The sequence below is a fragment of the Antechinus flavipes genome, chromosome 2 (genome assembly GCF_016432865.1).
Source record: "Antechinus flavipes isolate AdamAnt ecotype Samford, QLD, Australia chromosome 2, AdamAnt_v2, whole genome shotgun sequence".
NCBI classification, from domain to species: Eukaryota; Metazoa; Chordata; class Mammalia; order Dasyuromorphia; family Dasyuridae; genus Antechinus; species Antechinus flavipes.
This window is the reverse complement of record NC_067399.1, coordinates 92,884,845-92,902,764: the sequence shown is the minus strand read 5'-3', so window position 1 is coordinate 92,902,764 and position 17,920 is coordinate 92,884,845. Positions and strand designations below refer to the sequence as shown.

Below are 17,920 nucleotides of genomic sequence, written 5' to 3'. Positions count from 1 at the left end.
TCCTAAAGATTCTCGCTGCAGAAGAAGTGCTGAGCTGCCCTCAGGAGAGGGGAGCTTCCTCATGGGGAGACCCTCATACCAATACGACCACAAGTCCAGTCTTTGGATGGAAGCGAGGGCCGCTAACTGGGGAAACATACATAGGTGACCTAGCACTCTGGGAGTAGTTTCAGGAGGCAAAAGCTCCAATTAGTCAAAAGTTGGTGTGGAAAGCTAAGAAGAAGAAAAAAGTTTTTTTAAAAGTCATACTGGAAAAAAAGAAGAAAATCAAAGAATGGGCAGAGCCACTGCTAAGGGGGAGATGGGATGATGACGTGGAGCAGGCAGAGGTTGCTTTGCTTCTGCCAAGGAAAACGACCTCTGGATGAGGAAGTACCCAAAGTAAGTGAGGAGATGGTAAGAGAGCATGTCACTGCCCCAGAGGTCCCCGGGTCCACTCTCCCACATGAACTCTGTCCATTCCTGGGCCCTGGAAGAGCTAGTGGACAAGACTGCTGATACCTGAAAGAACAGGCTGGGCGCACAGGACGAGATTTTTAAAGGAGAAGATAAAGGAGTCTGAAGGTGATGGGCTGCTAGGCTTGTGTTCCTGGGGAACATCTAGAAAGCATCACTATAGAGATGACGAAGGGACCTCTAGAAAACAAAGCAGGAAAACAAAGAGCTAGATGATTTCTTTAAAAAGAGGTCATACAAGACTAACTTTATTTCTTTTTTTGATGAAGTTGTTAAAATGGAAGATCAAACTCAAATATAAATGGGGACACTCAAAAGAGTTGTAAGGCCCCAATATGGGGCACCTCTGCCTAGCTGATGGAATTACTAGATGGAATCAAGACTTCTTACGATTATTCAGAGTTGTCAATAGGTAGTCACAGTTAGTGCCCAGGAATCCACACTTGGTTCTATGCTAGCTTAGATTTTTGTCAACTAATTGAATAACAGATAGTGGAGGAATGCTGCTCTACTCTGCACATGAGAGGAGTTAACATAATTCATGTCAAGATCTAATAAGATTCTTGACCAACTAGAATGCTGGGATGAATCAAGTAAGAGATGAAACTTGGTAGGGATAAACGTAAAGTCTTACACTTGGGTCCAATAAATTAGTTTCCAAGTACAAACTGAAGGAGGAATGGTTAGATAAACAGTTTGTCTGGGGAAAAAATCCAGAGGCTTCAGTGGCCTGCAGAATCCCAAGGAGCCAGTAGTGTGATGGGGCAGCCAATCCTGGATTACATGAAGTAATGAGGAGTTTCAATAAGAAGGTGACAGTGCTGTTGTATTCCGCTACAGTCAGATCACAATGGAGAAGCACTGCCTTCAGTTCTGAAGGACAGATGGGAGCCACCAGGTTGCTGAACAGCCTCAAGTTCATGTTACAGAAGGATCTGCTAAAGGAAATGCAGATACTCAGTGTGGAAACAAGGGAACCAGAGGGACCATGATAGCCTCCTCTGTCACAGTGCTGTCATGGAGGCGCAGGCTGGAGTCACTTTGTTTGGCCCTGAACGGTAAGACCAGATGTGATGGGTGACAGAGGCAAAGAGCTGTGCAGAGGGAGATCGGATTATCTGGAGCAGAAGCCAGATGGCTACGAGGTGGCCCTGGGGGGGTAGGACTTCCTTTCCAGGGGTGAGTTGGATTCAGTGGTTGCTGAGGTCACTTCCAGTTCTGTGTGTGTGCCTTTCTTGGAGATCACTGAGAGCTGAAATAATTAGAGGGAAGGTTTCGTGGAAGAGGCCAGGCCGGGGCTGGGCAGGAAGTGGGCAGGAAATGGACAGGAGACATTCCAAGCACTAGGCAAACAACTCGTCTCCATTCTTTTAATTCCTCTGGAAAGGGATGGATTAGATGGCTGGGGAAGTCCCTCCTTACTCTGAAATTCTGAGATACTGATGCTATGATTAAAAATGAAAATGTACATTTTTTTTTTTTTAATTTGCTGAGGCAATTGGGGTTAAGTGACTTGCCCAGAGTCTCACACAGCTAGGAAGTGTTTAAGTGTCTGAGGCCAAATTTGAATTCATGTCCTCCTGACTTCAGGTCTGGTGCTCTATCCACTGCGCCACCTAGCTGCCCCAAATGTGTGCCTGTAAGATATAAGATGACCTCACGCATAGGAACAGCAATAATCAATCAAGCAATAGAAAAAAAAAATGTTTTCACAGCAATGGTGGCTCAAAAAAAAAAAAAAATCGTACAGCCCTCTTTTGATGACCCTGATGAATTCTGGCTTCTACCCTTTAATCAGTTTGGTACAGAAGAATTGAGAAAGTCTAATCTTCATCACCAAGCAGTCATGTGAGCTTGGGTAATTCCCTTAACCCAAGTCTTAGTAGTTCCACCTGTCAGAGAGGACTAACTCCTTCCTTGCCTAACTCAAAGTGTCATTATCCCCAGAGATGATATATATGTGTAAAGGACATAGTGACACAGACATATGCAATATTATCAGTAAGCTTATTTTGGTGTTAACAATTCCAATTTTTAAAATGGATGAATGTTTTCAATTTCATCATTCAGCTCCCTAAAAAAGATGCTTGGACCACAGTAGTCCCAGTGCCCTCTTGAAACATGAATAATTAGCCTATGAGATTATTCTGAAACCATCTGAGTACCTCCTATTGTGTTAGTATGATTTTCCTAGTTTGTTAACAAGAATGCTGTATAAGACAATTAATTACCGGACTCCTCAGAGATCTGATTATCTGATTAAGCTTCAGTACTGCGTGATGGATGTTGCATCTTTCCTTCTAAACTCCAAGGCCATGGAACACATTGTCATTTTTCTTTGAATCTCTCCCAATGACCTATACACATCAGACAAAATACAAACGCTAAAAATGAACTTAACCGAAAGAATATAAATTCTTCTTGGAGTTCGGCTGGTTGACGACCATACTGCAAGCTCCCAACCCTGCGGGGCAGCTCTCAGCCACAGGAGACAATCATTTTGGCATCATTCACTCTTCACAAAACTAACGTGGCTGCTACCTAGCACTCTGCGGTCTCCTAAGTTATTTCAAATTGATTGTCCTGTGGGTTGTTCTGCTATCTTCCCAGGCACAGAAGTTTAAGAAAGTCAATCTATAATTACACGACCATCTTCCAGACTTCTCTGTCTGCTGCCTCAGAAAAGCACTCCTGCTTTTGTGATCTCACTGAATGACGCCCCAATTGCCCAGGTTAGGCCATCTGGATGCTGCTGGTTCAAATGAATCTCATTTGTGGCACTGTTGTGGTTCTGTTGGCTATGCTACCTAGGCTTTTGATGCTGTCTTTGTAAGAACCTCACAGGGTGAGCGGCCCACAGCAGGTATGTGGTAAATTCTTGCTGATCTTTTTAAGGGCATCAACTGGGGAGTAAGCTGAACAAGGCAAGGGAATAGGAATGTAATGGAATACTACTGTGCTATGAAAAATGACGAGCAGCCCAATTTGACAGAAATTGCTGGGAAAATTGGAAAAATAGTATGGCAGAAACTAAATACTGACTCGCACCTAATATTGTATACCAAGATAAGGTCAAAATGGGTCCATGATTTATACACAGAGTGATAGTATAAGCAAATTAGAAGAGCAAAGGATAGTCTACTTCTCAGTTATGTGGAGAAGGGAGAAATTTATGGCCAGAGAAGGACTAGAGTACATTATGGAATGCAAAATGAATAATTTTGATTATATTAAATTAAAAAGTCTTTGTACAAACAAAGACTGGCAATGTGGGCAAGATCAGAAGAGAAGCAGAAAACTGGAGAAAAATTTTTACATCCAAGGATTCTTATAAAGGCCTCATTATATAGAGTATTGACTCAAATTTATAAAAATACAAGCCACTTTCCAACTTTACATCTCTCAGACTGGCTAAAATGACAAGAAAAGATAATGATAAATGTTAGCAGGGGCTGTGGGAAAACTGGGACACTGATATACTGCTGGTGGAGTTGTGAACTGATCCAACCATTCTAAAGAACATTATGGAACTATGCCCAAAGGACTATCAAACTGTTCATGCCCTTTGACCCAGCAGTGTTTCTCCTGGTATTATATCCCAAAGCAATCTTAAAGGAAGGAAAGGGACCCACATGTGCAAAAATGTTTGTGGCAGTCCTTTTTTGTAGTGGCAGGAAACTGGAAACTGAGTGGATGCCCATCAGTTGGAGAATGGCTGAATAAATTGTGGTATATGAATGTTATGGAATATTATTGTTCTATAAGAAACGACCAACAGGATGATTTCAGAGAAGCCTGGGCAGACTTACACGAACTGAAGATGAGTGAAATGAGCAGAACCAGGAGATCATTGTATACAAGCAACAAGAAGATTATGGGATGATCAGCTGTGATGGATGTGGCTCTTTTCAACAATGAGGTGATTCAGGCCAGTTCCAATGGAGAGAGCTATCTGCATCCAGTAAGAGAACTATGGGGACTGAATGTGGATCACAATATAGTGTTTTCATTTTTGTTATTTTTGTTCTCATTTTTTCCCTTTTTGATCTCATTTTTCTTATGCAGCATGATAACTGTGGGAAATATGTATAGAAGAATTGCATGTGTTTAACATATTGGATTACTTGCTGTTTAAGGAAGAGGGTATGAGGAAGAGAGGGAGAAAAATTTTGGAATACAAGATTTTGCAAAGGTGAATGTTGAAACTGAAATATGCATATATTTTGAAAGTGAAAAGTTAAAAAAAAAGTCTATCATAGTTGATCATTGCACAATGTTCTTTTTACTGTGCACAATGTTTTCTTGGTCCTTCTTACTTCACCCAGCATCAATTCATGTAAATCTTTCCAAGTTTTTCTGAAATCTGCCTGTTCATCATTTCTCTTTCTTTTCTCTCTTATTATATCAGAAGTTAACTTCTCCATAGATGACTAAGGAGTGGAGAGGCAGGAGGAGAAGCATTAAACATTCTTGCCTTGAAAAAATCCTGTTAACTATTTCCTTTCCCTAGTTGCTTGAAAAGGGGATGGAACAAAAGCAAGAGCAATCAATCAATAAACATATTAAGTGCCTACTGTGAGCCAGGAGCTGGGCTAAATGCTGAGGTTGCAAAGACAAAAATCAAATCCTCCTTAGCGTCAATGAGCTTACTTTGAAATGGGGGAAACAACATGCATATAATTTAAATATTAAATAAAATACAAAGTAAATACAAGGTAATTATTATTTTGAGGGGGAGGCACCAGTAATTTTATGGCTCAGGAAAAGCCTCACAGAAAAGCTGGAGTCTAGAAGAAAGCTAAGTTTCTATGTGATGGCAATGAGCACTGAATGTATTTTGGGAATGGGCAGGGCTGGAAATGGGGCATACTGGGGTGGAGGGGAGAACAAAAAGAAGGCTGTTTGGTCAGAGCGCAGGGCACGTAAAGTGGGGTGATGTGTAATAACATAGGTGAGGGCCAGGCTGGGAAGGGCATGAATGCCAAACACAGAAACTTGTAACTGAGCCTTGTTAAGCGGGAAGTGCTGGGATCTAACTTCTACTTTGGATGCCCGTTTCCATGGAAAACATCTTTCCTGGTCCTCTGATTTTATATCAATAAAGGATGTTTTCTGTTCCCTTTAAAGCCTCTTGCAGGACTCTTGTTTCAAAACTCCTGTCTTAGTATTTCTTTGAGCATGAGTTTTTAAAAAAGTAATAGCTTGGAAGAGGTTTTTGAAGATTTCAAAATCTAAATGGGAGTTTATGCATAATATGAGATATATATATATATATATATCATAGCTGATGCTATAAAATTTTTAGATGACGTGGGCAATAGGGGTCACAGGAGTTTGAGGACAGAAACGATGTGGTAGGCAAATCTCTGCTTGAGGAAAACATCCTTGGCATTAATTAGTGTGTAGGGAGAGACTGGAGGGAGGGAGGCCAATTAGGAGGCCACAGACATAGTCTAGGGGGCAGGTGGGGTGCGGGGATGGTGGCTGTGTGAGAGTCAGCCCAGAGATCTTGTGGAGGCGGAAATGGCAAGATCTGGCTGAGACAAGGTGGGCTAAGGCTAGGGTCTGTGACCCTGACACCCTGGGACCGCGCTGGTGCCTCTGAGGGAAACAGGGAACTCTGGAAGCAAGGGAACTGCTTCCGTCTGGTTCGAGAGAGGTTTTCTAAAAGAAGGCGAGGAGAGGATGTCATCAGACGCTTCTGTTGTTCAGTCCCTTCAGGCTGTCCGACTTTGTGACCCTGGGTGGGGTCTCTTGGCAGAGAGACTGGAGCCGTTTGCCACTCCCTTCTCCAGCTCATTTCACAGATGAGCAAACTGAGGCAGATGGGTCCTCAGCTAATACGTGTGTGAGCTAGTGGGACCCACAGAGAGCAGTCTTCAGGAAGACTCCAGGCCTGACACCGGCCACTGAGCCACCCAGCCACTCTTTACTCAGCTCCCCCAATCAATCAACACCGAAGAAGCGCGTTGTCTGCCAGTCACTGTGTGAAGCCTGCATTCACAAAGAGAGGTGAGGACAGCCCTTGTCCTCGAGGAGCTTATAATCTAGCGGAGGAAACAACAGGAAAACAAATACATACCAAGCCAGCTAGTGACACACAGGGAGATCAGAGGGAGGGAGCCGAGGAGGGCTGGGGGAAGCTTCCAAGGGAATTCCAAGGGGTTCAGTCGACGCTGAAGGAAGCTGTGGGGAGGAGGCAGAGCACCCCGGGCCCGGGGAAACCCCGGTCTGAGAAACAGGCTTAGAGGAGGCGCGCCAGGGAATGAGCTCCGAGAAGAATGGAAAGGTAAGGGGGGCTGGTGAGGAGAAGAAGGGGGACAAGTTCTGGGAGAACCAAAGGCTGCCTGCCAGCTGTGCTCCACTGGCCCCACATCAGGAGATGCAGAGGAAGGCGGCCCTGGACAGGGAGCAGGCAGGAGGGGGAGATGGGCTCAGGCTGTGCACCCACCTTCCTGGCCCTGTTTAACCCAGAAGGAGCAAGGCAAGTCCGTCCATCCTGGATCAGACAGCTCTCTGTCCAAGACCACCGCCTAGGCCAGGAGCTATAATGGGGGAGATCCTGCACTACACCAGGGAGCGCCCCACCATGATGTTCACTCAGGGCACGTTCACATCCATGGCTATTCTCATCCCGCTGCCTCCTCTCACAACAAGACCATTTACCATCTTTTCTCTTTCCTATAAGTGCTATAAACATTATTGTTACTGGGAGCCAGGAAGCCTGAGTTTTAATATGGCTCCAAATAATTGTCCCCTTCTCTAGGTAGCTGCTTCACCTGCCAGCCATTAACCTAGAAATTTTAAAAAGTTCTTAATTCCTTTGGGGGAGGGTCATGGATCTCTTTGGCAATCTGGTCAACTCTTGGATCCTTTGTCAAAACAGAAGTTTTAAAAACATAAAATAAAATGCACAGGATTATAAAGGAAACCAACATATTGAAATATAGTTATCAAGATATGTATGTTGGGGGCGGAGGGAGTACACAGACCTCAGGATTACGGAAAATTGAATGAAAAGATCAAGCCCTCCCAGTTTCAATACTCTATGAGCTTATGGTTCTTTGGATCCATGTTTTCTAACATGACAGTTTATCATATATATCCACATTTGTGCACATATAAGTTATACATATAAATGTTTGTATGACACGGAAAGCTGTTCTCCCTTTTAAGGTAACCAGAGCTCTGCCCCTTGGGGAAACCAGCCACAGGAGGCACGGGTGTACAGTCTCCTCCCGGAAAGCCCCGCCCCAGGCACCTGCTCACTCCCTGCTCCGGTTTCGGTGTCAGGTCAGAGAGCTTAAGCACCAGGCCAGACCCTCTGCCCGGGCCAGGAAGAAGGGGAGACAGAGGCCACCAGCTAATCCGCCGCACCCAGGGCCTCAGCTGCCTCCCCTCCTGTGCGTGACCTTGGGCCTCCCTCCCCCCGGAGACAGGAGGGTCCAGCCAAGTCTTCCCTCGGACACTGGCGTTTTTTGGTATGTGCACGAACCCAAAACCTGGGCACCCAGACAAGGAAGTAGAGGACAGCAGGTGCTCCACTTCTGGGCGCACGGCCATCCAGCTGGATTTCACTAGGCCCAACTCATTTTTCAAATGTGCCTGCTCCAGTCTCCCTCCATCCCCCCAATGGCAGCCAAATCAGCAACCAGCAGGTCAGGCCCCAGAAGCCGGCCTTCAGCGCCAAGCCGGGGGCATGGCTCCCTGGGACCTGCCCTGGTCAGGCCGGGCAGGATGGCACGGGGACGGGGAGGTGCCGCAGCACTCTCCGAGCCGGCCCCAGCACCTGCCTTCCTCCCAGGCCTATCCCCCTCTGTTACCCGTCCCTAAGGACAGGCTGTTCTTGGCTGATGGCCTCCCCTCTCCCTTCCTCCCCAGCCTTCACAGAGAACAGGCCAATCTGACCCTGGGCCCCACCCTGGCCCACAATCTGCCACCCCACCGCCCCAGCCAAACCCCTCAGCCACAGAGCACGCATTTATTAAATGTCTACTACATGCACGCACTGGGGGCACAAGGAGAAAAAAGGGCACGCCAACAGTCACGGGCGTCACAGACCACCCAAGGTCAATACCAAGCGCCTCCCCGGGCCAGGCCCTCCTACACTAAAGGTGAAGGAAGCAAAAGAGGCAGCCCTGCTCTTGAGGAGCTTACCCTCTGAGGGGGGAGGGCAGAACTCGGGGGAGAAGGGAAGGGGCCCAGCACCCACTCTATGCCCGCCACTTTGTGTAGGCAGCACCTGTGGTTATGCCTATTTTACATCTGAGGAAACTGAGGCAGAAAGAGGTCAAGGGGCTGCCCAAGGTCACAGAGCAAGGAAGTCTCTGAGGCCAGGTGTAAGAGCAGGCCTCCCTGACTGACTCCAGGCCCAACCCACTATAGACAGGCAGAGCAGTAGTTCTCACTTTCTGGAGAATAAAATTGTAACTGAGGGCTGTTACAAGAGAAAAAGCCCCCAGATGATGTCCAGGCAGCTCAAGTTCCACACTCCCTGCATCACACACACAAACTCCAGGCAGGAGAGTTTGGAAACTATCGGCACTGGCAAGTAGGAATTCAGAGGAAAGGCTTCCTGTGGAAGGCAGCATTCTGGCTGAGACCCAAAGGAAGCCAGGAAAGTCCGGGGGTAGAGATGAAATGCCCGCAGTTGGGAGAGGGTGGCTCTTGTGCCAGGGCCATCAAGGAGACCGGGGTCGGAGGGCTGCAGAACGTATGGATGACATGGGGAGCGTCCAGCTTATGAAGGACTTTGAAGGCCAAGCGGAGAGTTTGTATTTGAGCCTGAGAGTCCACAGAAGCCCCTGGAGTCTAACAAGGGAGGATCCCTGCCAGCCACGGGGAACTGGAGGTGTCTCCTCAGAAGGAAGGGACCAGGAAAGGCCTGATGCGGCAAGTGGGCAGGAGGGAGGGCATTCCCGCTGGAGGAAGGATCCAGGAAATGGGGCTTCCTGGGTGAAGAACACAACAGGCTGGGGCAGCTGGCAGCAGCTGGGAGGTGCGAACAGTAAAGGGGAAGAAGTGGCTGTGTGGTAGAGGGTTTCCAGTGCTACATCACACTCAATCAGAAGGTCAAAGGAAGGTCAGAAGCCCCCCAAGGGTTCTGTGATGAGAGAAGCTGATCTAAGGGGTGGGGGAGAGGCTGACATCTCCCTCTCTGCTGCAGGCTCACAGTACCCACCTCACTTCACCACTCCGGAGAGAACCACGGTGCCGGTTCCTTCCTGAACAAGAGAACTGTATCAAATGCAATACGTCAAGTTGCTTTATCAGCATTAGCCTCATCTCCCCTCGAGTCTTCCTTAAACTCTGGCTGATGGGCCAAGGACTCTGTGGGATCTGAGGGAGCCTGTCCAAGATGTGGCTCCTGCCCTCAAGGATCTAACGCCCAGACAGACAAAGCCCTCGCACAAGCGATGCTGACAAGGAGGCCCCCACGGACAAGGTTTCAAGGTTCACAGAGCACACAGACTGGCAGCAAGAGCCCATTTACGTAGGATCATGTGGAGACTCATGGGGCTGAGTGATGTGAAAATTAGAACGACTAGTTAGCGGCAAAGCTAGGACTGAACTTGGTTTCCTAACTCTCAGGACAGTTTTGTTTCTTTGTTTTATTACTATAATATTTTTTCACTTTTTAGAAAAAAATATAGCCACTGAACTGACCATTTAAAAGTATAGCCAAGTCATGTGTTGCCGAGGCTGTCAAGGTTAGGGAAAGTTAATGAGCAGGGGCTTCAGGGGCACAAATACCCCAGACTTCAGGAGAAATTTGGTCTTTACCTCTGCTTGCTAAAAAGTTCACTACAGAATCACCTCTTGAACTCCCATATGAATCTTAGCTCAGGCTAAATAGTTCTCTCTCTTCTGGTCCATATAGTGAAGTTTTCTTCTGTATCCTCTATTTATGTTGTCATTGATTATTTTCTGATTATTTCTCATCTGATTTCCATTTGGAGTGATTCGAACCTAATTTTATTACTATGTAATCTGAATACACATAATGACTATAATTACAACATGGAGGCAAACAGCTCTCCCATTACAGGAAGACCTAAATTTAGGGCTTCCTGACAACAGCAGCCTGGTTGGTAGGGCTGGTTGTGTGACTTAGAGCCACCATCCTTTGTAGCCAAGGATGGTGCTCCTTCCCTAGCACTGTTAAGATAGGTGCGCATCTGCAAGGGGGATCCTGGGATTCAACCAATAGTTCAGAGGGGCACAGTACTGGCCCTACTCACAAGCCTCATTTTCCTGGCCAGATGCCAATACGTAAAGGCTTATGGCTATACCCATCTGTGTCCTGAGTAGCTTTATGTCCACAGATAAAATGTAATCCTTAGAGATCATCTAGTGTAGTCTTCCATCCTCGGAGACATGAGGACATCGAGGCTGAGAAAAACAAAATGACTGGCTAACCCAAGGACTCACAACAGGTTGTTGGGAAAACCATTAGGACTGGAGTCCAGGTTTTTGGATTTGGGGTCCAATATTATTTAAATATGCCCCACTAAACTGGAAAAGACTTAATTTGATGGAGGCCATATAGAGCATTAGATATGGGGATACCTCTGAATTCAAGAAGACCTGATAATATAGGTTAGAATGAGTGCTGGATGTTACAATAAGGCTCACAACTTATACTTTAAAAAAAATCATCCACAAGAATGACAGCACTAAATCTAGGCAAGTTTATGCAAAAAAAAAAAAAAAAAAAAAAAACCAATAATCTGGTTGATAGTACTCCTGTCATATTCTGAGAAAGGACACTGGCAAAATGGAGCCCAGCCAGGGAGTGAACCAAGATGAAGTGACTGGAGACCACAACACACAAGAACCACATGAAGGAAATGGAGAATCCCTCTTAGAGGAGAGAGAGAGAGAAGGCTGGAAAAAACCATGGCAGCCTGTCTCAAAGTAGCTGACAGATTGTCTCATGAGAGAGGAATTGACCTTGTTCTTCCCTCAGAGGACAGAACTAAGAGGAAAACCAGCAAAAGCAGCACAGAGGCAGAATTCCTTCTGACATACAGAAAACCTCCCAGTGACTGAAGCTGCTGAGGACCCCAAGTCTTGGTAGAGCTATCTCAACATGGGACTTTAAGGGAAGACCAACAGCTTCTTTTCAGGATCAGTTTATCTGGGTACACAGCGGATCAGACCATTATGGAGGTTCCCACTGTGACTCTAGGATTCCTTGATTTCATGTGCAGTAGAAAGAACTCAGTTAGAATATCAGGTTTGCAATCCCACATCCTCCACTTGCTACTTGTACAACCATGAGCAAGCCATCTGAACTCTCCGTGTCTCAGTTCTTTCTTCTGCAAAATGAGGGTACTGGATGAGGATAGGAGTTCATGGCCTGAGATCAACAGACTCCCTTCTCCAGTCAACTTGGATGGGGGGAAAAACTACACACACACATACATATATATGTATATGTATGTATATATAATAATAAATAATATATATTAATATAATTTGTTTCTTTTGTTACTCTACGTATTTTATCTTATACATTTAAAACCTCAAGTCTGAAAAGGGGTATAGAGATTTCATCAGATTATTGAAAGGGCTTATGAAATAAAACTAATTAAGAACCTATTCTTCTATTACCCAATGAATAAATAGTCAAAAGATTTAAAAAAAAAAAAAAGCAATTCTCAAAAGAAGGAACTATAAAGTATTTATATCCACATGAAAAATTGCTCCAAGTCACAAATAATAAGAGAAATATAAATCAAAATGACCTTGAGATTGTACCTCATACTCTGCAAATTAGAATGACAAAAATAGGAAAAGCCAATTTTAGGGGAAGAATAGGCACACCAAGACATTATAGATTTCACACATTTCACAATTATACAAACATTTTAGAAAGCAATTTAGAACTGGGCAAATGAACTGATTAAAAAGTATGAAATGCCCTTTGAACCAGAAATTCTGGCAGGCTGCCTTATACCCTGAGGAAGCCATCAATGAGAGGCACATCTCCATATAGCCTAAAATATTTCTAACAACACTCATTGTGAGAGCTGAGAATTGCAAACAAAACAGAAGTCTATCAGTTGAGAAGTGACTAAACAAACTGTGGTACATCAATGTAATAGAGAAGCATAGGAAAATTTATATGAACTGATACAGAGTGGTCAGCAGAGCCAAGATGACAGTACACATAGTGACCACAACAACATAAATGGAGAGAACGTACCAAAATGTTAAAAGTTAAGTATATCAAAATTACAAAGAGTAAACAAGCCTCCTTTGACGAATTGGAAGAGGATACCTCAAGGTACTTGTTTATAGAGGTGGCGGGTCCAACAAATGTTACACATTGCACATGTTTTTAGATTTTTTTTTCAATGTTTCTATCAGGTGTGCTAATCTCCCTCTTTCCCCCCCCCCCCAAAAAAAAAAAATACTTTTTAGTATGTGAGATGACTCTCTGGGAGGGCCACTTGGGCTAACTACTGTGATGTAAAAAAAAAAAAAAAAAAAAAAAAAAAGACAGCAATAAAAACTTATGAAAAAAAATCATTTTCCTTGGCCTAGAAGAAATCTGAGATCCCTTTTTAGCACTAAAATCCAATGATCTTATGATTCTAAATCCAGTGTTCTTTCAGTTCCAGAAGGCCAAGAAATCTTCAAACTGTAGGCTCTTGGGTCATTTTAATTCACTACCCCATGGCTCCTGGGCCCCAAAGGAAACCAGGCTTTGAGACAGAGAGAAAATGCTAGGAGAAACTTGGCAGCTGATGGATTCTTGAAGAACCCATCAGTGAGGTGAAATGGCCAGTTATGGCAACAGGCATTCTCTCAGCACCGTCAGCAGAAAATGCTCTGCTCTGTGGGTCCCCTGGGGCAGCATGGCAAGACTGAGACCCTTGAAATTCATTATTATTATTTCTGCTGCTGCTGCTCTTATGATTTGGAAACATAAGCTGTAAATGTCTAAATGCTTCCTGCACATCCCTGCAGAAGAGACCTCATATGTGCCTCCATCTTTAGGGCCACAATTTCCTGCTGAGTAACATATCCATGGGAAAATCTGGCAAGAAAACCATATGGATGAGGAAAGGTTGAGGCCGGTGGCTGAGAGAAAGCAGGAAATGGTGAAGAGGGCATTTCTGTTAAAAGCCCATTTTTCCTTGCTTGACCACAAGGACAACCAGGGTCCCTCAGGGAGAGAAGAGCTGGTGGCCAGAGCCATAGTAGAGGGAAGAACAGAGGAAGTGGAGGAGTTAGTCGGGTTTTCTGCAGAGTGGGGGCCTGCAGTTCCCTCCCCTGGCCTGGGCACACCCGGCACCCCCCACTCTCCTCCCCAGCACTGAGGACCCTTGTTTCTGCAGGTACCCAGATGAGAAAGCTCCAAGCTCAGAGTCAGTGTTAGCCCTTATCACTCGCCCTTGTAAAACCTTCCTTTTCTCAACTGCAAATCCGGAATTAGACGAACCTATTTCAGCCATCTCTCCCATGGGGTGGCCAAAGAGATGATAAGTACGTCACTATGGTGATAAACCCCGACTCGACTCCGCTGTCATCTCTATTACTTCAATCCCGCCTCCCGCCCCCCGCATTTGGACACAGGATGAAAAACCTCCTGGGCTTCTATTAAGTAGCAGTTCCTATGTGCCCTGCCTGTGGCAAAGTTCAGGAGGCAAATGCTGTCTGCCCTATACTCCAGGAGCAGCTGTGGACATTTTCGGTAAATAGGGCCCTGGGGGAAAAGGCAGACTTCTCCTTCCAGGGACAATGGCAGATATCTTTGGAACTGGAGAGCTACTGGGACTGAGGATTGCTCAACATGGGAGGACGCTGCTGAAGGTACAAAGGCAACCAAGTGAAGAGGATGCTCAGGTGCACACCTGAAGCCTGCCTGAAATAGTCAGTCACCAAGAAGGGGAGAAGAAGGTCCAGGGCAGAGCCTCTGAGTCATGGTTTCCGGGAACAAAGTGAGGGGTGACATAGGGTGCCCCGCCCGCCCCAAGCACAGAAAACAAAGTGAGCCCAGAACGTCGGAAGATTCTTCTGACTCCCGGTTCACTGTTTTTCCTAAACCTACCTGTTTCTCTCAAGGGTGAAGGGGTTATGAAATTTTCCCTTAGTTCTCAAAATAAAAGCACAGTCACTGTTAATTTGAAAAGCAAATCTATCTCATATTTGGTTAGGGAAGAAGGGGAGGGGAAAATCCCTCAAATGAAGGCAATAACCTTTTGTGATAAGCAAAAAAAGCAGTGAATAAAGTACCCCTCCATGGATGGGAGATGGTCGAACCAAAACAGCATGGCATGGCAAGTGTGGATTGTTACTGCACCTGAAGAAAGGGCAGCTGGGAGGAAATCTGGGAGACAGCAAGCTGGGACAGAGGCACAGAGGGGCAGGAGGCACAGAGAGAATGATAGGCCCCTGATGAAACCAGCCCCACAAGTGCCCTGCCAAAGGCAGCCATACTCAGACACAACAAATACTTTTGATGAAATTCATCTCCCTCTTAGTAGAGAGATAGGGGTGAGGGGGTGGTCTGGGCAGCCATGGGTACAGAATAATGGATTATTCATCATTAGACTCAGCCACTGTTTTAGTTAAGGATTTGTCTGTGTGTGACTTTTAACTTATATTTTTTTATTTAATATTTTTATTTATATCCTTTGTTTTTAATATCATTTTCATTTTTCTCCTCCCTCTCCCATTCAACTGAGTCATCTCATTTAAAAAGAAAGAAAGAGAGGGGGGAACAAAGCAACTCAGCAATATTATATCTTGATTATTTTTACTCAGTTGTTTTTCTTTGTTTCAAGAGAGGGTTCTATGGAGGAAAGAGGCAATAAACTGGAAAAAGATTGCAGTGTTGGTTTTTTTTTTAAGCACCAATAGAATTTAATAATTCTAACCACTACCATCATCTCTTCCCTTCAAAAATAAAAAAAAGATTAAATAAAAGGCAAGACAGCAAAACCCAGTAATCTACATACAAAAACAACTCGGGAAGGCTTCTGCAGGACACCAGGGATGTCTGCCTGCCTCTTGCATCCTTTTGTCCCTTTTTTCTCCTTGGCAACAGCCAGCTGCAAACGCTTCTCCTCCACAAGCTCCCAGGAAGGCTCCACAGGGGGTGCCTTGAGGAATTCTGGGCCAAGGCTTCAGAGTGGTCACTCACGATGGCCTCAGACCATGTTCTGGATGTCAGGCTGAGTGTATTCTGCCTCCACCCAGACCACTCTGCCCTCCCCAGAATCCCAGAATCTCCCTTTCCTCTGCCTCAATTTGAATGGCTCTGCCCTCTGGGACCTAATTCCTGCTCAGAGTTCCAGGAGTCTTTTCTTCCCTAGACTAAAAAATGTGCTGAGGGGTTTTGCCCAGCCCCCTCTCTATCTCAGCTGCCTTCCCCCAGACCCTCTTTCATTTATCCATGTTCTTGTGAAAGTATGGCAGACCCAAATACAATCTACAGACATGCCTCCCCACCATGGCACATGGCGAGACTATGGTCTCATTCCTGGAAACTGCACCCCAAGACTGCATTAGCTCCCCTGGCCAACAACAGGATCACTAATTTAGGGTGAGCTTTAAGGCCACAGATTGCTGGAGTTTTTAAAAACTGCCGTCTCACCTTGCCTTCCTAGGCTTGGGATGTTGACTTTTTGTGACCAAGGGAAAAATGGGCACATTTATGTCTATTGGATTTCATCTTATTCTAGAGTCAGCCCTCTAAATGGGGCAAAATCTTCTTAATTCTTTACTGTCGTCCGGTGTTTTAGCCATCCCTCCCAACTTTGGTACCTGAAAACAGGATGGCTGCATCCTTCATGCATGTCCTACTGCTTGTACAAGGGATGAAGGGTCTGGGAGATCCAAAAGGACCCCAACCTACCTTTACAGAATATTGCCAAACACAAACCCAGACTATCAAGAGCTCAAAGGACTCCACCTCCCATTAGACAAGATGAGAAAACTGAAGCTCAGAGAACTGACGCAAGTTGCCTGAGGTCACACAGCTAGTTGGTTAACGGCAGAGCTAACAAACCAACTGCCCTGGCAAGAGATCCCCACAGGTCCCCAGGACCGAGAGGAAGCCACGAAGTCCCTCCGGGACCTTACTACCACCCACCGTCTGTGGTCCCTCCCCACCCTCCCAGAGAGCCGGCCCATGGCAAGGGCCCGGGTTGGTGAGGTTGGTGACCAGCCCGCTCCCAAGGGGCACATGGCTGCAGGCACTCACCCAGTGCAGGGGCCCGATGCAGACCTTGGCAGCCAAGAGGGGCACAGTGGGGTCACTGGGACGAAGCTTCGAGCACTCCTTTAGCACCGACACAGCATACGCCGACTGCAAACCGAGAGGGAAAGGAGAAACAGGGTCACTCACCAGGCCTTCGGGAAGGGCCCAAAGTGGGGCACTCCATGTGCTGCCCCTCACAGGTGCCGGGGGGCAACATGACCGAGATAACAGATGGGCGAGTGCCCGTAAAATAAGGCAGGGATGAGAGGGATTTCTCGCGACAGACCACCCACCTGCCACAGCTGCCAGTGAGCGGCCCACCCACCCTCCCCGAGACAAGGCCAAGGAGGACGTATGGCCGGCCCCGGGCCGAAGGCCTCGTTCTCCCTCTCGGCGTGGGAGCCTTTCCCCACCACTAAAGCCTAAGCTTTCTCAGGAAAACGGAAGGCAGGCAGCGGAGCCAGAGGGCGGCTCCTTCCAGGACGCAGGCGCGCGGAGTGCTGGGGCGGGCTCAGTTTCCTTGCCTGTAACATGGGGCTGATGAGAGCACCCACCTAAACCAGGGTTGTTGAGAGGTCCCAATGCACTGCCATGTAAAAGGGCCTTGGAGGACTAAAGAGCGATTATTGTAGGGGGGAAGCCTTCCACTTCTCACCGGGAGACAGGTCGAAAGCAGGAACCCCAGAAACTGCCCCTGCTTGGACACAAGGGTCCGAGGGGGATGGGGGTTTCAGTGCGGGGACTGTTCGGGGGGAGCCAGACAGGGACAGGCATGGGTGAGCGCAGACGGGTACGCGCGTAGGTGTGCCCAGAGAGGCACAGCGTGCACGCTACACACACAGCAGGCGCCCCGCACAGAGCCCGGGGGCAAGCACCCCCAGACACTCCCTTCCCTCTCCAAAGACAAGCGGAGCCCACAACCCCCTCATTGTGGAGGCAGCTCCTCCGCCTCGGCCCACTCCTTCCCCAAGCTACCCTATGATGCTAATGGCTTCTCCCACTCCGGGGCCCACAGCACAAACACTCCCAGGGCCCTCTGGTCTCCTCCAGGCTTTGAAAGGCAATTCAGTAAAGCAGGTATGGAGTTGTCTGCCAAGTACTCAGACCCACACCAGCCCTGGAGGGCGCAAGAAAAGGTCGAAGGAAGCTCTTCTCATAGGAGCCCCCAGAGGGACAAGTCCAGGAATCCAAGATGCTTCAACAAAGTGAAATTGAGCCAAGAGGAGGTCAGGGAGGGAAGAGGAAGAA

General features: G+C 46.7%; 1 protein-coding gene across 1 annotated transcript in view; it reads right to left on the bottom strand.

Moving 5' to 3' along the window:
* TTC7A (tetratricopeptide repeat domain 7A) overlaps window positions 1-17,920 on the bottom strand; it is a 174,452-nt gene that overhangs the window by 76,521 nt on the left and 80,011 nt on the right. Inside the window, exon 11 of the mRNA XM_051975219.1 lies at window positions 16,676-16,780. Within this exon, the coding sequence (XP_051831179.1) occupies window positions 16,676-16,780 (105 nt within the window). The remainder of the gene's footprint in view (window positions 1-16,675; window positions 16,781-17,920) is intronic.